Consider the following 26,189-nt stretch of genomic DNA (forward strand, 5'->3'; position numbering starts at 1 on the left):
GAGCAGTTGATAACAGGAGAGTAACACTGTTCAAACAATCACTTTCCATCTGGAGTTATTGGCAAGTGAGGTTCTCTATGGCCGAACTCCATTTTAGTCCCCTGGCTGTCAGCCAGGGGAACCGTTGCTTATTTCTTGGCCACGTTACCCCCCTCTCTGCCAATAGCTCTAGGTTCCTCTCTCCATTAGCGTAGCACTGAAGGACATCTACTCACACCACCGATTAATCATCATTTACAATGTCTTTGCTGATCCAAACCTCTGTTCCTCCATTTCCAGCTACAGAACAGGCTCAGGTCCACACACTCTCAGACAAAAAGTTTCTACCTAGAACCATTGTAGGTTCTCTGCTTGTCCCTCTAGGGGAACTCTCTGAAAAATCCATCTAAAAACATTTTGGTTCCAGACAGAACTGTTAAGTAAAAGTTCCACCTTTCATCAAAAAATGTATTTTGTCTTTCACCCAAACATGGTTCCCCTGCAGGGACGACTGAAGGACCCCTCGACCATTTTTCTGAGTGCACCCTACACCTGTGAAATCTGTTGGCCGCACATACTCCTGTACAATGGCTAAACCCACAACACACACCCGCTACAGAACAACACATTCACCACATGCCCTGTCACTGCCGAGAGTATCTCTCACTGTAGTGTTAGCAGATGCTTGTTACAGGTGTGTGTGTGTCCTTTGAGACAAAGTGTCTATGGTAAATGGACTGCACTTATAAAGCGCTTTTATCCAAAGCACTTTACAATGAAGGCCTCTCATTCACCCACACACACATTCACACACCAATGGCAGCCAGCTGCCATGCAAAGTGCTAGCCTACATTGGGAGAAATGTGGGGTTCTGTGTCTTGCCCGAGGACACTTTGACATGTAGCCAGTAGGAGCTGGGATTCGAACCGATGACCCTACGATCATTGGACGACCTACTCTACTGTACCTCCTACGCCACAGCTGCCCCACAAGCCTCCTTGGGCTGTTTGGTAAAAGATAAGGGACAGGGAGAGACCAGGAAAGATCTCCCTAATTCTGCCTTCAGAGTTGCCATCTCAGACATTCTCACTGATTCCTGCTTTTCCTCCATGAAATGTCCCCATAGCATTAATGTGTATTTTCTCCATATCTCCATTTCTGTCTGTTGTTTGTGTCTTCATGCTGCTTATTGTATGTTTAGTGATTATTATTGTTTATGTTTAGCTGCTACTGTTGATGTATTTTTGTGTCTATGTTAAGCTGTTATTATTGATGTTTTTGTGCTTTTAACACACTTTTATCTTCTAGCCCACTTGCCCCCCCCCCCCCCGCCATTGTAAATATGAATCTGTTCTTAATGACTTGCCTGATGAAATAAAGGTTAAATAAATAAATAAATAAAGGAGAGGGAGAGATTGAGAGAGAGGAGGGAGGAGAGGGAGATGGTGAGGGTAAGAGACGAGACACAAACAGCAGGCTTGGCTATTAGCCCCCCCCCCTATGTCCCCCAGGTGTCTCTCTAAGTGTCCTGCCCGTGCGTCGGCCCTCTCCTCTCCCCGTCCCCTGCCCTGGGTGATACTGTGGCGTCTGCACTTCTGGCCTCTCTATAGATTAAACCCTGCCTTTGTGGTAGGTAACAAAGACAAGCCCCTCCCTGCTGCTGAGCCGGGGCTTTCAGCGTGGCCCCCTGCCAGGGGAGGCTTTAAAAGGGTGGGGGCGCGTGCCTCCTCTCATTCTCACGCCAGGACATCCCAAGGGCATCAAAGCGAGGTGAGTCCCCCCCTGCCCCAATCTCTCCCCCGCCCAGACCGCCAGGCCGGGGCACGGCAAGCCAGGGTAGGAGGCCTCCACACACACACTCTCTCTGCCCCCGAGCCCCGTCACACAGAAGGCCACACACGCAGCGCAGACAGAGAGATGATGGGGGGAGGCGGGAGGCGAGAGGGAGGAGGAGGGATGGAGGGATGGAGCGGAGGGGAAAGATTGCGGAAGAAAGAGACGTAAATACAACGGGTGAGAGAGCAGAGGCAAAGGCGTAGATGCGGCCCCTGGCTTTTTTGGCTTTCCTCATTTTTGTTTCGGAACTATAAATTGCCAGCGATGCTTTCCGTCCGCCGTTTATGCATTCAGGACGATGCCGCCATTCAAGCCGCTGTACAGAGCCGGCCAGTGCTATCCGACCCATTCACTGACAGGGCTTTCACCCGTTGCCCTGTGGCAGAATAGGCCTTTTCTATTACACAAAGCAGGATTACTGAAGCAGGAACTGAGCTGCGTATGAATACCTGATAATACTGGGACTCCAGCTGAGGTAACCTGCCAGTGAAGCGCTATTCTGGGATTTCAAGTACACTGTTGCTCCATTTTCTCCACTGCTGCTTTCCATACTGTTTTGAGCATTTATTTTGCCGGATATACACTTGTTTGACAGAGGATTCTGGATGCTAGCAGCAAAGTTTGTAGGCAAACTTTTTTTTTTGGGGGGGGGGGGGCAGTGTGTGTATTTGCATGGTATATGGGTGTATGTATGTGTGTGTGTGTGTGTGTGTGTGTGTGTGTGTGTGTGTGTGTGTGTGAAAGAGCGAGATCTAGGGGGAGGGATATTGTGTGCACAGTATGCGTGTGTATGCATCTGACGGGAATCACAGTGAGCTCTACAAATGTCAAATTCTGCTCTCAGTAACAGTCCCCTTCTGTCTCTCATTCCAGACAAGATGACTCACCATTGCACCAAGTTCTCTGGCCACTGGAAGGTGAGTGTTGTGAGGACAGGGTATGTCCCATTCATCATCTCAGGCAGCGGGGCCTGTGTGTCACTGTCTACGAAATTAGCCCAACTGAGAGGCCCTCTCAGAAACAGACCTTCGTCTTCACTTTGGCACCCAGGGATCAGGACGCGTAATCTATCACCACAACCTTTTTCTGTCATAACACCAGTCTCCAGTCTCAACACATACCAGCTGAGATACTCGGATTCTGAATTCTGCGGAATTCAATTAAATTCTGCTTGAATTCCGGCAAACAACAAACAATATTACATTTATGTAAGCTTCATAGCTAAGAATAGTCTGTTTCTCCTGTCTGCCAAAACAAATTTCAACAGAGGTAAAACCCATCCATAGAGGTTCAGGGCAGGATTTTTTTGTGACAGAGCACTTTGTTCAGCCCCACCTCGAGCGCAGCAGCAACATAATAGTTTAAAATGGCTTCTTCAGCACATTTCTCCCTCAGTCGTATATATAGTACACAGGCAAAAGCAAAATGGATGGTCTTTGTGAAAACAGCTTTCACGCACATAGACTTGTATGCAGGAGAGAGAGCCATAGTGACAAACATATCGTTTTTGGTAGGAAGTGTCTCTAGGAGTATGTAAACATGTGTGTTCTCTTTAACAGATCATTGTCTTCGACGAGGAGTGCTTCCAGGGCCGTCGCCATGAGTTCACTTCTGAGTGCTGCAACGTGATGGAGTTTGGTTTCGAGTCTGTGCGTTCCCTCAGAGTGGAGAGCGGAGCGTAAGTACACACACACACACGTACACTCACACACACACACCAAGTTGCTGCTTAGACACAGACACACAAAAAAAGATAATCATGATCACAGAGGCTGAAAATAGCCTACTATTGAGGGGGAAAAAACCCACATGTATACACAAACTCTGCTCTTGTGTTATTACTGCACATAGATCCAAAGCCGTTTTAGTGGGGGTAGATCAGTGATACCCAATAGCTCTGTGCACATTTCATTCCAGTTTCAGTAATTATCATGATCTACTCATCATCTTCTGCAATCTCTCTCTCTCTCTCTCTCTGCAGCTGGGTGGGTTATGAGCATGCCTCCTACCAGGGCCAGCAGTTCGTGCTGGAAAGGGGAGAGTACCCCCAGTGTGATGCCTTTGGAGGCAGCAATGCCTATCACATTGAGAGAATGACCTCCTTCAGACCCATCGCCTGTGCTGTGAGTAAAACCAGCCTCCATTTCCATTAAGGTTGTGCTCTCTCTCTCTCTTTCCGTCTACCTCCATCCATCTTTTTACAGTCCTTCTTGTATAGTGTATCTGTTTTTACCACTACCAGTGAAGTAGAGTATGTAGAGCCCCTCAGGCAAAGTCCTTGACCGACCGACTGACTGATGTTCACCCCCTACCCCCCTCCCCTCTTACAGAACCACAGGGAGTGTCGTATGAGCATCTATGAGCGCGAGAACTTCCTGGGCCGCAAGGGCGAGCTTAGCGATGACTACCCCTCCCTCCAGGCCATGGGCTGGTGCAACAACGAAGTGGGATCCCTCAGAGTCCAGTCTGGAGCGTGAGTGTCCTCACGGCCAAATCTCCCTCCATCACTTTCTCCCTTTTTCTTTATATGGATCTGCCAGTCTTCCACCTTCCCCCTTTCAATAGCCCATCTTTCAGTCTCTCTCTCGTCTTTCTCTCCATACAAACGATTTCCTTGGCTGTCTTCCTCCATGTCTGACCTCCATGTCTCCCTTCCCCTGACAGATTTGTGTGCTACCAGTACCCCGGCTACCGTGGATACCAGTACATCATGGAGTGTGATCGTCACTGCGGAGAGTACAAGCACTTCAGGGAGTTCGGCTCCCACTCCCAGACCCCTCAGATCCAGTCCATCCGCAGAATCCAGCAGTAACCCTTCACCCCTGTGACCCCCACCCCACACTCCTGACCCCCTCCTGATCCCCCAGTTCTGAAATAAACTGTCTTTCTTAAACCTTACTGACCTCCGACCATGCATCTGCCTCTATTTCAGTCTTGAACACGTGTCAAATAATTGTACTATGAGAAACGATTATAGATAAACAGTTAGGTTGACAAAGCATTACCTTTGTTGGCCAGGAGAAGGCACTACGTTTCCATGTGAACAACCATGGGAACTGGTAGTCATTCGCTTGTATCCAAAGTGACTTAAAATAATTGGATTTAACGTATGCCAGGGTAGGCCTACTACTACTCCCCATGTACAGGTGGGTTACAGCTACATTCCCTATGGGGACAAACTCGTGATGAAGCCCATCTCAAAATCATAAAATAAAAAATTACATTTAATGCCATCGTGTTTATGTTGATGATAATCATGTTCTGGAAGCCAGGGGGGTATTGAAGACACCTGCTCACATAGCAGCAGCCATGGCCATATTTGCCAGCCCGCCTAACGCCGTTCCTGTCCATGGTTTGCCTTGCCGTCGTGCATTCGAATTTAATATACTTTCTCATAGTCAACAGATTGCGCTGTATAATTTCATGTACACAAACTGATCAAAGACGGGAGAGTTCATATTTGACTGGTCACAAAATAAGTGGTTTGTAAACAAACACGGAGTCCGTCCAGCGGTTTGCTCCATTCCATGTTTTCCAGGCTAGCCAGTCGCACTGGGAGGAAGTTGGCTTGCTAGCTTACAGTAGCTACAGAGAAAATTGAAGACCACCACACAGAAATGCTTCCACAGGGCACTGCAAACTAACGGAGTTATAATACAGTCCCGCTCGGACTCAATGGGACTTTTAAACAATATGTACCTCTTTGAGGAACATAGTCCAATCAAACTTTATGAACAACGTATAATACTTCGTCCTTCCAACTTTTGACAGTTCAGCGAATGTGGACTAGCAAACAGTTAACGGGGACCACGCAAGGAAAAATTAAGAATTAACATTAGACTTAACAGAGAAAACGTTGGCTGGCCATATCAATGTGTTTGTTGAAGATCATTGACAGTTTGTTGGTTTCACAAGGAGGCCACACCATGTCTATCTTCGCCGTTGGCCAGTCCATCTAAACAGCCAAAGTCGTTCACTAACGTTATCCAGGACCAGTCAGCTTCCACCCAAACGGTGGTCTGTTAACAAACGAACGTACACAGCCAGCCCAGCCAATTTCCTTCTTCGACTTCGCCCCCCTCCCCCTCGTACAACACCACCACAGCAAGCTAGCTGGAGGAGTCTTCATCTGCGAGGGTCCCCGACGCAAGGGGAACTAAACAACAATGGACAATTTTATGCGGTTTCGTGGGTCCTTTTTGGAATGACGTGGATTTCGCCAAAGGATTTACATTCGTTAGGTCGAAGAGTAGCTGGTCAGGTTTCGCGTCGGAGTGATAAAGCGCTAGTTTGTGAGAACGTGCCTTTCGCTAAACTTAGCTGGCTACCCTTAGCTAGATAGCTAACTGACTGGATTAGCTAGCCAAACTGCAACTGAGCCAAGGTAGCTAGACTACCTACACGCAACAAGAACGCCATATCTAGCTGGTTAGCTAAAGAACGTAGGTGGATACCCAGCAGCGATATCTGCAGTCACAACAGCCCATCTCGTCGTCCAGTTAACTCAAGACAAACCGCTGTTAGCGTAGCTAGCTAACCTGCTAGCCAACGTTACAGGAAGCCAGCAACGGAGGTTGCCAAACACATCGGCGCGGTGCGGGATCCTATGGAAGAAATTTTGCCTTGTTTAATTTTATGCTAAAACAGCTCTTGCAAGACAGCAAGCCAGCTATCTCGCCAATTTTTCGTCTCCTTTTTACAACTAGGAAAGAGTTTGCTTGCTCTTGTTTATTTTTGCTGGCGTTTCTGTCACCATTTTAACAGGATGTATTTGTTGGGTGCTCGTTCAGTATGCATCTCATCGAATAACTTCGCTAGCCAATAATTTTAGGTTATTTTATTCCATATCGAGGCCAGCTGACAATACGGGGCTGAGAATCTTGCTGCACATGTCGTGTTGGAGAGGAGGGATCTTTTGCTCGCCACCAAGATCACCAAATTCATTCAAGATTACTGGGGTTTTGACAGGTGCCAATTTGTATCCTACATTTTTCAGCTGGAGTAAGTGAAGCCCATTCAAAGGGGTGGGGGGTCCAAAACCATCTCCCACCTATCTTTCCTGGCCATATCTGCCATCATTTTTAATGCTTGTTATTCGGCGTTCATGAAACCACCATTTTTTCCGCACTGGACGGATCTGTATTTACTACCCCGATGACATCTAACGTTATCAACCGAGTCATCAATCTCCATTACGACTTTCTCTCGCCTGTCACAATTATTGTTTTTTGAGAGCGAAAGTACCGAACCCAGTCTGAGAAAAATATACGCTTCACTCGGATGATAGCCCCTGTCATCCGCTTAGCTGCCTCTGTCATCCTAATTAGACATTGGTTTTAGCCATATTCACTGGACATTTACTTTTAATCCCCTTGCTTAAACATTCCCCGGCTAGTTTTGTATCGATTCGATCGTCCCGGGGTTGAAGATGGCGGACCTCGAAGCAGTTCTCGCCGATGTCAGCTATTTGATGGCGATGGAGAAGAGCAAATCTACTCCAGCGGCCAGGGCGAGCAAGAAAATCATCCTGCCCGAGCCCAGGTAACGTTGACCGTACAGGCGTAGAAGCCATATCTGTGGTAGTGGCGTCAATCAATGTCTGTCACCTGTCAAATTAATGTGTGTGTGTGGCCATACAGGCAGATGGGAGTCGCTACCAATGTGCCTGTTGTGTCTGTTGCAACTTGTAAATACTGGAGTTTATTTACTGTCAACACATTAACCACAGCCCTAGCGCCTAAACGCCAACAGAGCCCCTCCAAAGTAACATCGGGTTTATTTACTCGGAAGCACACGTTTTTTAATAATCATGGTTGACGTTTGTGCTATATAGTGGACCACCATTAGAATGTGCGAGCTACATCACCATCCTCTCTACAACCAAGCCTCGAACCTAGCATTTTCTTCATGTGGAAGCGGCCTAGATGTGCACTTACGATGGTTTACATGCACTTGTCTCACGACACACTGCTGTGGCGTGATAAATCATTAGAACTAGTAGCTGTTGAATTCATGTCTCTTTTCATCCGGCACTTCTGCATATACCAATCAGCCAAATCTCCCTCAGTCACATAGCCTATGTGACGACTGTAAAATATTACAATGTTTTATGGTCTGTAGTGTCAATGTCTACAGGCTGAGCCCATCTCCACAAATGATGCTATGCAACGATGTTATGTTCACGGAAAAGGTCTCTGATGCATCCGCAACTCAGTCTGCCTGTTAACGGAGCCAGTTACAGTAGCTAGTGTTGTCGCTAAACCACAACCCAGAGACAGGACTCGTCTGTCGTGCATATAAAATAACTCCTCACGTTTTACACCAGCATGCCCCAGAAGGCATTTAAATTGGCTTCTCGAATGTGTCAGTGGAGGAGGTTTGACAGCTATTTTGCAGCCAGACAAAGAAAGAGGATGTGGTTGACGCAGAGGCTAGGTGTTGGGAATAGCAGCTTGCTCTAAGTACAATGCTTGACATTTGGCGTCTCACCTTGCCTGTTGGCCTGCCTGTCACTATGCCTGTAATAGGTGAGAAATGGTAAAACTTGACCAGCATAATATGATAAATGCATGCATGTCCCAGACAGACATAGCCGTTTCAAGGATTATTCTCTCCTTTCAAGTCTTCAAAACTCTAAATTGATGATGTAGGCCTTTTCTGTATCTTAATTTATGTAAGTCATCTTGAAGCCATTGTTAGTCTATCCAGTTGTCACCTGGCTTACATTTTTGCCTTTGTCGACGTGAAATGAGGATGGTATATCCAACTATAGAGGCATGCCACTACCAAACTACTTCCTATATTCAAGAAGTCCAATAACCAACCGATCACCAGTAATAATGGCTACCAGATGGTTGTCACAGTAATGATATACTGCTGACCTCTTGGCTCAGCTACTAGTCCAGGAGTCCTGACAGCATTGACATAAGGTAGCCAGGACAATAGCTTTAGCTGTATCTGATGCATTAACGAATGTAACAATGTCCTTTGACGTTGAAGTCCTTTTGCTGTCAGAGAACTGTAACTTCCTCATCCTCTCACTGTCTCGAGGGCTCTAGAAGTCTCTCTCTTTCTCTGTCTCTCTCTCTCTATCTGACTGTGAAACTGAGACACAGGCCAGTTCCCCCATGTGACGATGAACCAAGCTCACTGCCTGAGCTATAAAAAAAATAATTGTCAATATCAATGTTGTGAAATAGTTTCTTAGTTTTTCCTCCGAGGCCTGGCATGCAGCGTGCTGTCATACCCTGGCATGGCGTCTGGGAGCATACACGTGCAGTGTGTGTGTGTGTGTGTGTGTCGGTGTGCGAGTACGTTGTTTATGCAGTGAGCTTACATTAGATTTGAATGCGAAAGCTAATCATCCATTAGTTATTTGTTTGCGGAGCCTGAAGAGATAACAATACTCCAGTGATAAAGAGCTTGTCAGGGGGGTGATAGTAGGGTTTGTCTAAGCATCGGTAAGTCGAGAAGTAAGCCGTTATTATACCCTGCGCGTGTGTGTGTATGCATCCATGTGTGTATGCATTTGTGTGCGTGCATGGGTGTGTGTGTGCTGTGTGGGATAAGCAGCATGCAGTAAGTAATCCATCAGATTGAGAGAAAGGGGTCGGGTCCGTTGCCATTGTCATGGGTTCTGTGCAAAATAAGCGGCTAAACTGGACATATAACTCGTCCCAACCCCAGAAACACTTATTAGATTTGACCCATCTCACCCCTGACTGGATTCACATGGTATTATGGAATTGATTTGTTTTAATTTGATATGGATTTAAAAGATGATTGCCAGGGAAATCTGTATGATCTCCTGGAATTGGCTATGGAAGTAATCCTAGAAAGAGAATGAGGAGGGAGGGAGGGAGGGAGGAAGAGAGAGGGAGTGGGCCAAAGCTAAGGGAAATAAGAGCCAATGTTGAGGACCTGTAACATGTCCTGAAACAGCCGTTTTAAAACTGTGAAGTAAGTAAACAGGCTTTTCAGGCCAATTATGGAGCTGGGAGTTGTGTTAGTGAGTTGAGTTAGTGAGTTGAGTGAGTGAGACTGGCTGACTGCTGATTACAATAGTGTGTGTGTGTGTGTGTGAAAAACAAAACAGGACTTTGAGTTGGGTCTATTTGAGGTAGTACTAGTGTGCGTGCGTCCGCGCGCGTGTAGTGTTTGGACTTTGGAGTAGAGCGAGCGTGCGTATGTGTGTGTGTCATGGTAGAGATAGCGCAGCACTGTTACATACTTGGCGAGCCGAGTCTATGCCTGCTGGCAGAGAGGTGAGATTTTGACGGCAGCACTGGAAGCATTTGAGGTGAGAGAGACGTGCAGAGGGGGGGGGGGGGGCGGGGGTGGGGAGGGGGCAGTCAGGGGGCTAGGGGGGGCGGTCAGGGGGCTGGGGTGGGTCTGAATCAAGACTGGTATTAAGAGATTGTCAAGGGAGCCGCAACAATATGAGTTGCATCAGAGTGGAGGGAGGGGGGGGGGATGTGTGGTGGGTGCACAGGGAGGGATAACGAGTGAGAAGGGAGGCAGTTTGGGCGGGGTTAGTGGTCGGATGAAGACCCAGATAAAGATGATGGCCGGGCTTATAAGTGGAGCTGGTGTTTTTTCTGAGGAAATCGGCCCCTCCTCTCCGTGAAATCAGGGCCAGCAAAACATGAAACCAAGCTATGAGGCTCTAACAGTGAAATAAGCCTGAATAACGTTAACTTCAAGTGTTTCGGCCTCAACATGGCTTGACCATACAATTAAATTAATGCAAGTTCAAGCCAAGGCACTTAATTGAGAGGCAGGCCTAATATGCCCGCTCCAGAATGCTGCTACTCTCATGCGTTAACACCAGCACCTATGCAGGAAGAGAACTGCCAGTTATAAAGTGATGGGAAACCAGTGAGGGACTGATTGGTAATTTAGGAGAGAGGGAGATGTGAGAGGGGCAGGTGTTTAGTGTGGCCAACGGATGATTTGGGAGACCTGCAGTCAGTGATGATCCATGTTTTGTTTTTTTTGTTTTGTTTTTTCCTCTAGGCCTATTTTTCGTGCCCCAATTCACCACACTTTATCCCTGAAGTGAGCACTTTTGTTCTCTTCCACGTGGATTGATAGCATATGGGCCGCTGTAAAAGAGCCCATGCTCTCGCATCCGCCCCTGTGCTTTTTAAATTGGCCTAGGAGAGCCCTCACCCTTTGCTCTAAGGGGGAGAATGGGGACTGTGTCGGCCACTTGAATGAGGAAGAGGCTGCACTTCCTGATTTGTTGTTCCTGTAGCTCCATGACAGCACAACTCTTCTCCTCCTCTGACCCACCCCTCATGCTTTTAGTCTAGTCGCTGTCAACTTACTACCAGTCATCTCTTACTGGTTCGGTAAGTGCCCTGGTTCAGTTGAGTCGCGGTCCTGGGATAAGTGGGCCATGCGGCAGACCCGTTTACATGGAACACACCGATCCAACATCCGTCTGACATTCGTCCGACAGCTGGGCTCCGTACGTCCGGTGCTTAATACCTCCTCAGCTGGAGCTGGAGGCTGAAGGAAGCCATCGGGATTAGGGATGGGTATCGTTAGGATTTTATCAATACCGGTATGGATACCGATATTGCTTATTGATACCGATACTTATCGCTACTCTTATCGATACTACTCTACCACGACTCATACACTCCCTGGGTCCAGGTTTCTGTCTCAGTTGGCCTTCATTTACATAGTGGACTGCCACTAATATAGTGATCCTGTGTGATACTCATCCAGACATGGCTGGTTATAGCTACTTTTTACACATTGGCAAGCTCAGCTATGATGTTTCTCTTTAACTGCATGAGGGTGACGGATAATGTGCCTCTGGAAGGGGGGTGGGAACTGGGATTAAGGCCTGTGGTCATCTCCCTACAGCAGGGGTGCCCAATACGTCCATCGCAATCGACCAGTAGGTCGCAGAAGCTATGCTGGTACATCTTGAGCCATTCAAAAGAAAAGACATAAAAAAGGCGGCTTGATGACGCGCATTGAGGTTGTGTGTGCTGAGGCAAGCAGTCGGGTCACCTCTCGTTGTCCGAGTGAGCAACCTTTCCCTCTTGTACTTTATAGATTGCAAGTGTGACCTGCAGTTTAGAGCATTTTAATGATTTAATCATGTGTGGGCTGATTTCATCATTGTTTACGCTTGTATGTGTAGCTGATAGCTGATAGTAGCCTAGAAAAATCATTCAGAAGCTCGATAATAGTCGGGATTATCCATGGCTGGCTGATCCATTCAGCGCAAGTCATCAGAGTGTATTGTGCCGTGTGATTGAGTCATTTAAATAGGTTAAAGACACTGTTCTGGCCACTAAGCTGACTGTTATCTGTTAAGATTGTGCAAGGCAAATATACATCAAAGTTAACGTTCCACTTCCAGTGGGAAGTAATTGGTAGCTTGATTAATAATTAATAATAATTGATTTTGAAACTGTAGCCGTATGTAGTTATTTCGGTTGCATCTTGTTATTTGTTTAATTGGGTTTTCAGCAATGGGATTCTTTTTAAGATAGGACTTTAATGACACTTGAATTAAAACCTAGCCAATGTTAAGTGACAAAAGGGTGGGGGGCTGGGGGAGTGGGGTGGGGGCCCGCCGGGGGGTGGGGTTTGGGTGGTAGATCTTGTTGAGCTGGTCATTTTAAAAGTACCTCACAAGCCCAAAAAGTGTGGCCACCCCTACCCTACAGTAACAACAGTTAACAGTAACTGTTAACAGTTACTAACATCAAAAGACATAGACTAAAGTGTGGTTACATTATTTACAGCAACCAAATATTTTCATTTCATCGTCTCTCACCCGCTATCGCGATTCTAATTTACGCTACGTTAAACTCCATTGGCTTGTGCTAAAAACGCTAGCGATCTAAAAGTCTGCGATTGTTGGTGTTAATGAGTGTTACCTGCATCTTTAACCTGGCTCGCTTCTGTCAGCGTTAGCATTAGCCGCTAGCAGTCAAACACGCTGCACTGCTTCACATTTACCGAATGTGAAACTTGTAAGTGTTTTGTGAGGTTGCTGGTGTTACCTACCCCCTTTGGACACAACTAACTTTTTACATAAACTGCATTTAGCACCGTTGGTAGATTTGATGAAGTAGGCTACCGTTCTGCCCTGTCCGCCACTATGCCAACTTCCTAGAGAGACTAACAATGAAACATCATCGCCTGTCACCAGCAGCTTGATCATAGTGTCGGATGCCAGCTGTTGGCTGATGCGGCTCCATGGATTTATGAAACGAACGCGTCAAATACTGATAGCAGCACCGTTTGTCCATGAGCTTATAAATATTTCGGTACTGACCCAATGACGTACCGGTGCCAAAAAATACCGGTTCCCGATACCCATCCCTAGTCAGGATTGGCTTTCTGGCCGACGGTAGCATGATGCGTCCTCTGGCTGACGCGTGGTCAGGAAAAATGCCTGCCCGTCTGGTTGGTGCAACTGGTGCTTCACACACACCGAGGGAACAGCCGTGGTCCACGATGGGGGATCCAGCAAGACCTGGGCTGTGCCGGTGTGGGTTGTGGTGTCCCCCCTGTCGTGGTCTGTGGGGCTCTGCGGCAGTGTTAATAGGCCCGTGGAGGAGGCGCTAATTGATTCATTGTCCCCCAGCCCAGCTCTCATTAACACCCTCTCCCAGGGCCGCCTGCTCCCTTTCTCACAGTCCCGCTGGTCTCCCATGGGCCCGTGCTCCTCCTCCTAGCTCTGTCAGGGGACAGGTGGCAAGGAGACTCCCAAACCAGGGCTAGGATCAGAGGACCAGCTGGATGGGACCAGGAGTCATGGCATAGGGGATGAGGCGTGGAGGGGTAGGGATGAGGCCTGGAGGGGTAGGGATGAGGCCTGGACGGTCATGGATGAGGCCTGGACAGTCATGGATGAGGCCTGGAGGGGTAGGGATGAGGTCTGGAGGGTCATAGATGAGGCCTGGAAGGGTAGGGATGAGGCCTGGAGGGGTAGGGATGATGCCTTGAGGGTCATGATGGGGCCTGGATGGGTAGGGATGAGGTCTGACTCTGGAGGGGTATGGATGAAATCTTGAGGTGCAAGAAGACGAATACTGGAGCCCCTCGGTTCTAAGCCTGTACATTTTTTTTCATTCAACCAAACACGCAGTAGCCCTGGCCTGCTTCGTCCTTCTGGTTTGGAAGGTAGACTGGAGGAGTCTTTCCCGAGCTTTAATCTGTCCTGTAGTCAGCAGCATAGTGGATCTTAATGCCTGGGTTTGTTGAATGTGTGTGTGTGTGTGTGTGTGTGTGTGTGTGTGTGTGTGTGTGTGTGTGTGTGTGTGTGTGTGTGTGTGTGTGTGTGTGTGTGTGTGTGTGTGTGTGTGTGTGTGTGTGTGTGTGACCGTTAGATATGCTCTGGATAGTTGTCTAATGTCTTCTTCTTGTTCTTTGTCCACCACACCCAGCATTCGAAGTGTGATGCAGAAGTACCTGGAGGAGAGAGACGAGCTGACTTTTGACAAAATCTTCAACCAGAAGATAGGTAAGTGTCTGCTCCTGTGTGGAGCACACCCCCCCCCCCACACACACACAGTTCTACGCGACACGCACACTCGACGCTCACGCAGAACAGAGATGCACACTACTGATTTCATCAGTGATGACTAAACCTAGCTGCAGTTAGTTTCACCGGCCCTCTAATGGTGTTGACTGGGTGCACTACACACCATTAAGAGTGTGACTGTTTTTTTTCCATTCTGACTACACACCCTGGAACCCTATTTTAGTCCCTTGAACTCTAGTATTAGGCGGCTGATTGGCTAATCCTATTTGCTGCGTCAGCAAGAGCCTGTTGATTGGTTAATCTTGTTTCCTATCTCAGAAAGGCAGCTGATTGGTCGACCCTAACTGCTCCTCGCTACATGGCTCACTCATGCTGTGGTCAACCCGTCGGTACATGATCTCATAGCATTAGCACCAGCCTAGGACTTCCTGCGTTAATCATCATCTGTGCTCCAGTCCTCTATAGCTCTGCTACAGACTCGGCAGGCTACCGTGCGTGTGTCTGTGTGTCTGTGTGTCTATGTGTCTGTGTGTCTGTGTGTCTGTGTGTCTGTGTGTGTGTGTGTGTGTGTGTGTGTGTGTGTGTGTGCGTGCCAGGGGACCACAGCAGGCCCGCAGCCTCTCACCAGCTTTACTTACTGTTCTAGGTCTCTGTGCGTCCCTGTGAGAATAGACTGCGGTAATTCTCCGTCTCAGGCTCTCTGTCTTTTTTATATCTCCCCCATCTCTCTCTCTCTCTCGTTTCACTTTATTTTCGGGAGGTTTCTCTTAAGTATCTCTTCTGTCCCTCTCTATTGTATCTTCCTCTCTGGTACGGCAGGTGGTCTGCGCGAGTGTGTCAGCAGAAGGTGGCAGAGTAGTGTTCGCTGTACTATAACTAAAACTTAAAATAAATGGGAGAAACAGCACGTAATTGGTTTGGAACATGATATAGTTAGATGTTTGTTTTATCTATCCAAAATTATGTCAAACGAAAAAAGAAGAAAAAAAACGAATGAATTACATGATCTGTAATTAGGTTGATAATATGTAATTAATCTGATCTGTAATTAATGAATCTAATTCACAAATTGATCACATATCAATCCCCCAAATGATCTCAATTCAATTCAAAGACATTACATTATTGTCTACAGTATGTGGAGACAGCAGACATCTCACAGCAGCTGCCCGTTATGCTCTGTATCAAGAGAACCAAGTCTTCTGTCGTGACCTGGTGACTGAGGAGATGTGCAGCTACACTGTAATTCAGACCTTTGTTGGAGGCATTTTTTTCGGCCGGGATTACTATTCACTTACAGGAACTGATCTTAAACCTGAACAAACTAACGGAAGATTGGGCTGGCCAGGATGCTAGCCAGCCGGGTGCAGCTGGAGTCTTAAGTACGGGCTGTCAGCAATCAGCATTGAGATGATAAGTTAGGCTAGAACTGCTCCGATGGCATCCAAATTCTTTCTTGCAGATATTGCACATGAGCACGTTGAAAGTAAACTTTATGTTTAGCAATTATGCTTTTGCGTGACATACGACGTAGCCTACAGGGTCATTCAGGTCCAAATTAAGTTTGTCGCTGTTAAATGTTAAATCAGGCAATGACGCGGCAACTGTGCCACCTACAGCTGGACAAAATTGATGAATGCGATTTAATTTGTGTTAATTTGTTTTAACATGTTAATGTTTGAATAATTAATTCATCTAATTAACGTGTTAAATTAATTTCAACATTTTCTCCCATGCAAAAGATAGGGTGGGCGCGAACCCAAACCAGTACAGTAGGTTTACACTTAGCTCCCTATGACAGTTGTGTCTACCTGGGGTTTTCTAGAATGTGTCTGAAGTGGAATTAGTGATTGGAAACATCCTACCATTGCCTTGGAGGGGCGGCCCGCCCCTCCTGAAAGACCCCAAAAGCCCAAAATAGCACACTATTAGATCACTAACATAGCCTCCTAGCATAAGTCAGTGGAGTTTAACATAGCAAAAATTAGCATTGTGCCTAGTGGACATTTTCTGACTGGGAGTGAGAGATGATGATTTTTCTTCTGTCGCTGTAACTAGCTACATGAGTGATTTAATCACAGTTTAGTCGATGTCTTCTGATGTTAGTAGCTACGTAGGCTAACATTAGCGAGGCGATGTGTTGTGGACTAAATGGTGTTGCATTCAAGTTAGTTCACATTTTTCCCCATTTAGGCTAGCATTGCTTTTCAGCAATGCCTTTGCGTTTTATTTTCAGCTGTTCAGAATTCACTAGCATTTTCTGCAGGAAATGTAATTTTTATAGTACTGATTATATGCATTATTTGTGATTGAGCAATGGAAAGCATTGAAAGATTGAAAAGATTGCTTGTTTCGTCCCTCGCAGAAAAAGACCCTCCGTTTCTTAGAGAGGGTCTCTGCCTGGCTCGCGTGTGTGGCTATGTTGCGCAACACCTTCTCCAAGAGTGCGTGAGAGACATATCTCTTCTGATAATTAGAAATAGTGAAATTCTTCTTAGTAATAGGCTTATATTAATCTTATTGCAAGTTACAAATGGGATTGTAGAGATACACTGTGCAAGATGACGTCTAAAGCCCATCATAGCTTTTCAAGATCTTCCGATCCTCACTTTTTGCAACGGGAACAGCTCACAAGCGTTCTTTGCATAATCAACCAATCGTTGCGCTTCAGAGTAAAACACACCACGTGCATCTGTCTGGCCTATCTTTTCACTGCGGCGTCGAGATGAAAAGATTGCTCATGTTTCCTCCCTCAGAAAAAGACCGTCTCATAGTCTCCTTCTTTCCGTTTCCCAGAGCGGGTCTCTGTCTGGCTGCCCACAACAAAATAACTGGGTTGATTTACTTCAACGTTTGTGGGTTAACGGCCCATCAGAGAATTAAATTCATAGCCTACTAATGTTCGGATAAACTGTCGAGATGTATTTCAAAACCCCTTGACAGAATGCCTTGTCACCAGTATGTAACATAAGCTAGCTGGTCAATTTATCTTTGTCTTCTCTGACTGCTGTCTAGCTGGCTAGCTAACATTAGCTATGGGGTTGATTCATAAATAGTCCAGTTGTCAAGATAATCATAACAGCCCTTGGTCTATATGCCACCTTTAGAAAAGAGATCTTCCAACCAAATGAGAAGGAGCAGAAGCTTGTCACATGTTGTGTTCATAGATAAGATTGAAGAAAATGATTTTTAAACATAAAGGAAACCAGCCCGCAGGCTGCTGTTCCATCATGTTATCAGAAAACAAGCTGTACGATACTCCACACCTTCCTCCACACATCAGTTTACAGCAGCGCCGACACAAAGCTACAAAGCTAGTAACGTTAGGTGCTTGATGTACAGTAGCTAATTAGCCTGTAGCTAGTAGTTAACGGATCATTCTCACAGGCTTATTTCCTAAGAATGGATGCCACTAACTTACTCACCCTGCTTTACATACTGTATGCAGTTAGACTCCACAATTTTGTCCTGATGAATTTCAATCTGGAGTTTGTGAGGCGTCTGTGCCTTCTGCACCTAGCATCAACTCGTATGTTGTCACCTGCTCTGTCCGAAATTCAAATCTCATGGATATATCATTGTGTAAAATAGTTCAGGCCTTTCTGTAGAACTCTCTGAGATAAAGTAGTGTCATTTGGCAAATGCCATACAGCAATACTGTCAGGAATCCTTGAGAGAATCATCAGGTAGCCCATGTGCTGTTCAGTGGACATTTTATTAACTTGGCTTGTGGGGCATAGCAACAGTAACAAGGGGGGGGGGGCGGAACTTGCCGCCTGAATCGGAAAGGTCTATTTTGGGGTTATTTATACCACTGGTATTTACCTTGTCATATACAGACATAAATATAAACATTTTGTCGTGTCATAGCAGACATGCAGGCAAACATTTGTAATACAATATTTTTTATGACATTTTTGACTGTTGTGAGCACTAATGGATTCTACAGCCCTCTTACGGCTTGGCTCCACTGGGCCCGATAGCGTCAGACACTGGTCTTGCGCAGCCTTTTATTCAAGCAATACACAGGTATGGCGCTTCCAGGATGTGATTGGCTAATCCATTGTAAATTATGACAGCAGCTTTGTCTTGTGTTCCGATACATGCGTCCTACGTTAGAGAATCACAGAGGTTCATTTCTTGATTTTTGATGGATGCTGACAGTTGACGCTGACGGATGCAATGGAGCCAAGGAGTTAGTGTGCAAGAGGCCTGGAATGTGCTGTGCATGTGATGGAGGAATGCACTGCACATGTGATGGAGGAATGCATAGTGCAGAGTTGAAATTCAACTGAATTTGCATTAAATCAGGTTGATCTAGCATTGCTTTTGATGTTTTTTCACCCAACTAGGCTACATTTAAGTTCCCTGTTATAGGGGTCCTTGGGGGTGTAGCGGTCTAATGCATCGTGTTCCGGTGCAGCTGTCCACCGGAGACCGGCGGTCTCGCCAGATCCGAGCATGTCTGGATGCCAGAGGGAGTGGCCTATTGGGCTGCCACTCCCCGAGGGTGGTTGGTTCAATCTCGGCTTGAGGGTTTGTCACACAACAGCAACCCTGTCTGGTGTTGGAATTACGGTTGCGAGCTGAGAGAGTCAAGGAGTTGTCTCTCCCCTTCGTATTGCCGACCGGCTGGGCTGTGACGAATCCTCAACAGGAAATTGGACACTAGTTCAGAGTCAGTTGTCTACCAAATTGGGTACAATGGGATAAAATCTTAAAATGCACAAGAAATCTTGTTTCTTATGGTCTGACAGTCCTTAATTTAATCCATTTTGGAATAAGGCTGTAACATGACAAAATGTGGAAACAGAGAAGGGGTGTGAGTTCTTTCTGGGTTGTATCGTAATACCATGCTTATGATGAGAAATGTGACTCCCTGTTAAGGGATAATAAAGGGATAGTATGTTTTAGAGGAACAGACTTAGGTGTGGGAGCGCCATGTGGTCAGCTGGCTTAGTGGAGGGATTTGAATGGCAAATGTGGGGTTTTGCATGTGGCCAAGGAGTGACTGGAACCTTGCAGCCTGCTGACCATAACCATACAGCATTTAACCATTATACCATGAACTAGCGGTCAACACTTCAACACCTTGCTAACCACAGAAGAATGACCTAAGCATAAGTGGTGGTCATGCATGCATGCGCACACACACACACACACCCCACGTCAAACACTGTATGGCCACAGTGGGCTAATTAGCCCTCTACCTGTTGCTTAGGTGGAGATGCACAGTCTAGCTATGCTATCTAGTCAAGTGGAACTGGAATATCCTCCCTTGCGGATATATTCTTGTGAGCCTGACAAATACTTTTTTGGTGGAAACGTTACAAAGGAATTTAACACCCCGTGGGGATATATTCAAATGTTGAATTTGAATATACTATACAACAATTTGAATTTTAGAATTTACTGCATAATAGGGTAGAGGAATAGGCTGTGTTAGAAGCCTATCCTGGAGCAAAGTATAGTTCAAAGTATACTCCTCCTTCCACTACCCCTACATACCCTCCTCCTCCTCCTCCTTTGTGGCATTCTATAGGCTAGGTATGAAACTAATATCCTTCTGTACAGGCGTGTGACCAAGGCCCATGCTTGTCAGCGCCAGGCAGACTCATACAGTCACACACCTGCAGTCCCCAGACCCTGATGTCATCCACACCTCCTCCCTCTCTCTCTCTCTCTCTCTCTCTCTCTCTCTCTCTCTCTCTCGCTCTCTCTCTCTCTCTCTCTCTCTCTCTTCCTCTCCCTCTCTGTCATCATCTCTCTCATATACACACTCACTGTCTCTATCTCTGTCTTCATGTCTCTTTTTCTCTCATTCATACGCACTCACTTTCTTTTTCTCTCTCCTTCCTTCTCTCATACACACTCGCTGTTTCTCTTTCTTTATCTCTCTCCCTCCTCTCTCTCTCTCTCTGGTATCTCCAGCTCCCCACTGTCTGTCTCCCTGTGTTCCTGTGATGTGTTGATGCTGCACTGCAGTACAGAGATCTCTCGCCCTCCCTCCCTCCATTTTTCCCCTCCCTCCATCCTTCCCTAGCGGGTGACGTCAGGCTGTGTGTGTGTGTGTGTGTGTGTGTGTGTGTCTGTGTGTCTGTGTGTCTGTGTGTCTGTGTGGGTGTGTGTGTGTGTGTGTGTGTGTGTAGTGCGGATTGTTGGGGAAGAGTTAAGAGGGGAGAGTAGTGGAGAGAATGGCTCTCATCTCCCTGTACAGCTGATGTGGCTTTTCACAAGCATGAACACACACACACACACACACGCCAACATAATCAGACCCATGAGTGTCTGAGGCGGTTTTTATTTCTCCGGATACAGAGACTATGACTGTTCCAATGTGCAATGTGGGAGGGATTTGCGCATTTTATGAACCACTTCATTGGTCCAAATGGGGCGCTAACCCCTCCCACCTGTGCAACAGAGGAGCTAAGGCTGTGTAGGCTCCTGGCCTGTGATTGGTCCTCTGGGTGGAGGTATGGATATTGGAAAGAGAGAGGTGAAAGTGAGGGAATCCAAGACAAGAAAGGGTAAAAGAGACCGGCGAACAGCTTCTTGTCATATTTCTCTCTCTCTCTCTCCACTCATCTTCCCTGACACATCGTCTCATCCCCCCTTCTTCCAGTCCTCCGTCTCTGTACATGTACTCCGTCTCTCTCGCTACCCGATTATTGTCTCCCTCTGTCTGAATGTCTTCCCTCCCTCTGTCTGTGTTTCTCTCACTCTCGTCCTGGCGTTCTCTTCCCTCCATCTGTCATGGACTTCTGGAATGGATGATGGAGAGTTGTGCGTTGCCTAGCAACTGCGGTTGCCTTGCCAACCCCAGCCGAACTCCCCATGTTTGCTCGACGACAGGGAGGAATGAAATTGATTAAAGGTGGAGTAAAAAGGCGATGAGAAGAGGAGAGAGGAGGAAATGGGGGGGCGTTAAGACGGCAATAAAGACTAGACTCTGAACGGGGCTTGCAGGCCAGGATGTGCATGTCTCAAAAGTCCCACGCTTGCTTCCTCCGCTCATCTCCCACCCCTTGTTTTTCTGCTTCTCCTGGCGTTCCCAGCTTCATTTTGTCCAATTTGGACAGTAGGAGCAGGTGCTAATCTACAAGGAGCTAGAGGGAGCGGGACCTAGCAAGGAGCTGGAGCTAGTCTACAAGGAGCAAAAATCTAGTCTAGACGGAGCAGAGAGAGGAACAGAAGCTGGTCTAGAAGGAGCTAGAAGGAAGCCAGCAGCTATCTTGCAGGCTCGGCAGACAAGAGGAACCCAGAATGGGGAGAGGAGGTGGAGGAGGAATGGGGAGAGGAGGTGGAGGAGGAATGGGGAGGGGAGGTGGAGGAGGCATGGGGAGGGGAGGTGGAGGAGGCATGGGGAGAGGAGGTGGAGGAGGAATGGGGAGAGGAGGTGGAGGAGGAATGGGGAGGAGAGGTGGAGGAGGCATGGGGAGAGGAGGTGGAGGAGGAATGGGGACAGGAGGTGGAGGAGGAATGGGGACAGGAGGTGGAGGAGGAATGGGGAGAGGAGGTGGAGGAGGCATGGGGAGAGGAGGTAGAGGAGGAATGGGGAGAGGAGGTAGAGGAGGAATGGGGAGAGGAGGTAGAGGAGGAATGGGGAGAGGAGGTGGAGGAGGAATGGGGAGAGGAGGTGGAGGAGGAGCAGTAGCTGACAATGAGCCCCAGGCAGCCTGGAAGGCGATGCCTCTTTGTTTCTCCAACTTGCATCACACATCACACAAACACACATCACACACACACACAGGTTTTTAGACTTGCTTTAGACGCGTTTTCGCTAATGTATCTGTGTGTACGTGTGTTTTTACATTCAAGGGTGTGTGTGTGTGTGTTCCACCCAAGGTCCAAGGAGTGATCTGCTCTAGGCTTTCACTGTCTCATTAGTGTGTAAGCTCATGCCTGTGTGTGTGTGTGTGTGCGTGTGCGCGCTCGCGCGCGCGCGTGTGTGTGCGTGCGTGTGCGCGTGTGTGCTGGCTGATTGATTGGTGTGTCTGTGCCCCAGCCGAAAGATCTAATTGCTCAGGGACTGGTTGGATTAATTGGCCAGTCGATGGCATTATTTACACACACACACACACACACACACACACACACACACACACACACACACACACACACACACACACACACAGCAGTCTCCCACTGTTGGGATCAGGTTTTGCTAGAATGACCATACACATGCTAAAAATGCAATGTGCAGGGATGTGTTTTTCCCCCCGGATGAATCCGTAATTCTGGATTTTCCAACCTTAAAATGTGACCTATGTGAATCATGCAGATCCTTAAAAAAGATTGGGGGGGGGGGTGGTGGGGGTGTGATCAGCCAGATCAGATTCTTCTCCTTTCCTAGTAGCCTATCCACGAGGATGTTTGTCAATATTCAGCTCGAGCTCATCATGCCCAGTTCCACACCTGCTGCTCGGCCGTTAACGTTACCTCAGCCGCGCACGGAGCTTCAGGGATAACGCAGGCTGCACATCTGTTGATAAGAAGCTCCCCGCTCGGATCGGATAATTCGACTGCGTGTTCATTTGACCACGGCCTCCGCTTGAAGCCTGTATCAGCCCCGCCCCCACGGGAATGTGAGAGCACTCAGCTCAGAGGTGCTGAGTCTCTAACCGTCTATGTGAATCTAAACCTGACAATCATTCCCACGATCTATTCTGTTTAAACATTATCAAGCCTTCTATTTTACTCGTGCTGAACTTTAATCTAATCAAATAATCAAACTTGCCAAAATCCCAGAGACGCTTTTGTCTCGAATTGCGACTCAGACACAGTCATATCGTCCATGGTTTGCGAATAGCCTTCTACTAACCTACCCTAGCCTCTTTCAGGACTGCGTTACGATCTGGCTGGTGTATGCAGTCACTTATACTATGGCAGGTGGCGTGTGTTTGTTTGCTTGTTTATTGGTTTGTTAGCAGGATTATGCAAAAACGACCAGACCGATTTTCATGAAACTCGGTAGAAGGTTGTGTAGCATGGGCCAGTTTAGGCCTGGCGTACTCAGTGTGTAATTCTGAACAGATTTCTGCAATTCTAATTTCTCTGTAATCCACAAAGTCTTGTTAATTTCTTGTCAATTATGTTTTTATCACCAGTCAGTCAAAAGTAGGCTATTCAGTAAGATCCCACACATAGGCAATATAATGGGAGCTCTGTAAAAAGATGACTTCTCCAGCCTTTTATCGTCCCTCTGTCAATATCTCCCCTCTCTCCTTTGTCAGTATTTCCCCCTCTCTCTACCTCCTTCCTCATCCCTCTTTCCACCCTCTTCATCCCTCTTTCCACCCTCCTCTCCAGCTCTTGGCATCAGGCCTGTGTGTTCATAAACTCTGTACGACGTTGTGCAATGTGTTTCCCAGACAGAGTTGGAGCCTGTGTGTGTGTGCGGGTGCATGTTTGTTTGTCTCTTATCTTTGTGTGTAACTAGTGCAGTGCCCGTCAGGGCCCATGGCTGTACAATTCATAACAAATTCCATTTAAAGGTTATTGCCATGTATTATGACGTTTTTCTTAAATGCGCTAAATGAAATGAATTTCATCATACAATAGGCTACTTGAAACAACTCCTTTGTAGAATCAACTTCCTTAATAGTATTTTGAATAAATCAACTCAGTAAAGATCTCTTTCGACAGACAGTGGTGTCAGGAAAGGTGTCAATTGACAACATATGGATCATCCAGACACCTCCTATTATTTTGGTTTGCCAGCAGAAGACAGGTTGTCTTACACTAACAAGCTAACCCATAGCAATGGGGTGAGGTGCAAGTGAAATTTATTCTAATAAGGTGACCCTTAGCAGTGGGGTGAGGCTCAAATGTTATACCCCTGGAAGGGGCGGAAGTGAAATACTGTACAATTGACACAGGGCTGCTGCTTGTAACTGAATCACTTTTATGAAAATACAAAATGTAAATACAACACATTACACTGTACATCTTTATTTCAATTTCCCATTCATATTACATAAACACTATAAGGTCATTCAATAGAAGTAATACTATTATAAACAACTCTTTCATGAAAAACATTGCTATTCACAGAACTCAGCATGTTGGCTACCTATAAACCGTTTTATGGAACGTTCATATTCAAAACAATAACACCACTTTGGTCTCAACATCCGGTTTGCTGCGATAACACTGCTGTCAATTAGCAAAACAATAACTGTCAAGTTGGCTAACGTTAGCGGTGGTAGCTAGCTAGCTAATGTTAAAAATGACAAACAGCTATTTATTGGGCCTCCCAATGGCAGAACAGTAGATTTCGAAATAATAATCCCACCCCCGAACAACAAGGACCCAAAGTTAATTTGGACATTTTGTAAAGGCGTTTGACTATATTGCAGATTGACAGCAATAGGCTAATTCCATGGATGCTGCCAAGGTCTATGCTTTTGAAAGAGGCTAACTGTGATAACGCTACAGTGAAATAGAGAAACGTAACAACTCTTTACGCCACCTTTAAAGATTTGCCACCCAAATTCCATGGATGTCTTCACAGTCCACTCATCCAAACATCTTCACAGCCTAACACTGGACTTGCGATGATGAAGCCTGCTTTGTTGCAGCGGTGTCTTGTACAGGATTTACTCTGGGATGGCAAGAACAAAAAACCTTCACACCCGCAGCGCCCTTTGGATGCTAGGCTATCTGTAGCTAGCTAGCTGGTAGCGTCGTAATCCACTCCTTGGTATCATGGATCTTGGGTTGACTTGATAGCACTGCATGGGAGCGTTTCCTCCCGCGCAGAACTACTTTTTACCGGACAGCGCTTGTCGAAAACCTCTGACCCAAACAACTTCACAGGCAAATACAGCACATTCTAGGGTGCTGAGAAATACACCTGCCGAATGTCAACTTCATACATTGTCCAGTTGTCGAGATAATCGTGCGCACCGTAGACACATCCCAATCTGTCAGAGTAGATGTAGCATAGTTGCACTGTGCTTGTGTGTGTGTCAGCAGGGTGCTGGGTAAGAACTTTGGCTGTGTGTGTGCGTGTGTGCTTGTGTGTGTGTGTGTATTTTGGCAGTGTGAGGATTTTGGCTGTGTGTCTGCATGCTTGGTTGTGTCTGCGTGTATATGTGTGCACGCACGCTGTATGAGTTGTGTGGCTGTGTGTGTGAGAGAGTTTGGCAGTGTGTGTGTGTGTGTGTGTGTGAATTTTTACATTGAGCTAATCTCTTGACCTTGGGTTGGACACATCTGAGGCCCATGGTCAACCCTAGTTCTGCACTTCATGACAGAGGGAGGGAGGGAGAGACTAACGCAGGTAGAAAGAGATGTAGAAAGAGAGAGCTAGCGAAAGTGGTAGAGAAACAGGGAGGTGAAGAGAGATCGAGAAAGAGGTAGGCAGAGAAGGGGGGGGGTAGAAATGGGCTGAGAGAGAGTGATGACTCAGGAGACTATTTGTTCAGATATGTGGAACTGATCCATGTTGTAAAACAGGTGTGTGCCGTGAGGCTGTTTCTAGACAGACGTGCAAATACTCTGGTACACCGAGGGACACACACACTCACGGGAAGCACAGACAAACACACCGGCCCAGGCCTGGCTCTCATCCTTAAGCAAAGGTCAGTCCATGTATAATGCATCACACCGAGCAGCCATCCTCCGTCTAATACAGCCCATCAATCAGGACCAATCACACACACACACACACACACACACACTCACACACACTGCAGGTTAGTCGAAGCTGGAAGCTAAAGACGCTTTTCCACTGCATGGTACCGAGTCAGCTTGACTCTACTAGCTTTTGTGTTTTGTTTTTTCACTTCAGTTTTCCACTGCAGTTAGTAAGGAGTTCCAGCGCCACGCCCCCCCCTGCGTCAATGTCAACAAG

At 46.9% G+C, this 26,189-nt stretch overlaps 2 protein-coding genes across 2 annotated transcripts in view; both read left to right on the plus strand.

Moving 5' to 3' along the window:
- Positions 1-2,693: 2,693 nt before the first annotated feature.
- cryba4 (crystallin, beta A4) lies at positions 2,694-4,627 on the plus strand (the record flags this gene model as incomplete). The annotated part of the gene is made up of 5 exons (XM_084441897.1): positions 2,694-2,732; positions 3,375-3,493; positions 3,797-3,938; positions 4,146-4,288; positions 4,480-4,627. The coding sequence occupies 5 exons, from the start codon at positions 2,694-2,696 to the stop codon at positions 4,625-4,627; spliced, it is 591 nt and encodes a 196-aa protein (XP_084298023.1).
- Positions 4,628-5,816: 1,189 nt separating this feature from the next.
- The window catches only part of grk3 (G protein-coupled receptor kinase 3), a 50,045-nt gene continuing 29,672 nt past the window's right edge, over positions 5,817-26,189 (plus strand). Inside the window, 2 exon segments of the mRNA XM_084442532.1 lie at positions 5,817-7,356; positions 14,235-14,311. Coding sequence (XP_084298658.1) covers positions 7,244-7,356; positions 14,235-14,311 — 190 coding nt within the window. The 5' untranslated portion in view covers positions 5,817-7,243.

This window comes from Borostomias antarcticus, assembly GCF_949987555.1.
Source record: "Borostomias antarcticus genome assembly, chromosome: 8".
In the NCBI taxonomy this organism is placed as follows: domain Eukaryota; kingdom Metazoa; phylum Chordata; class Actinopteri; order Stomiiformes; family Stomiidae; genus Borostomias; species Borostomias antarcticus.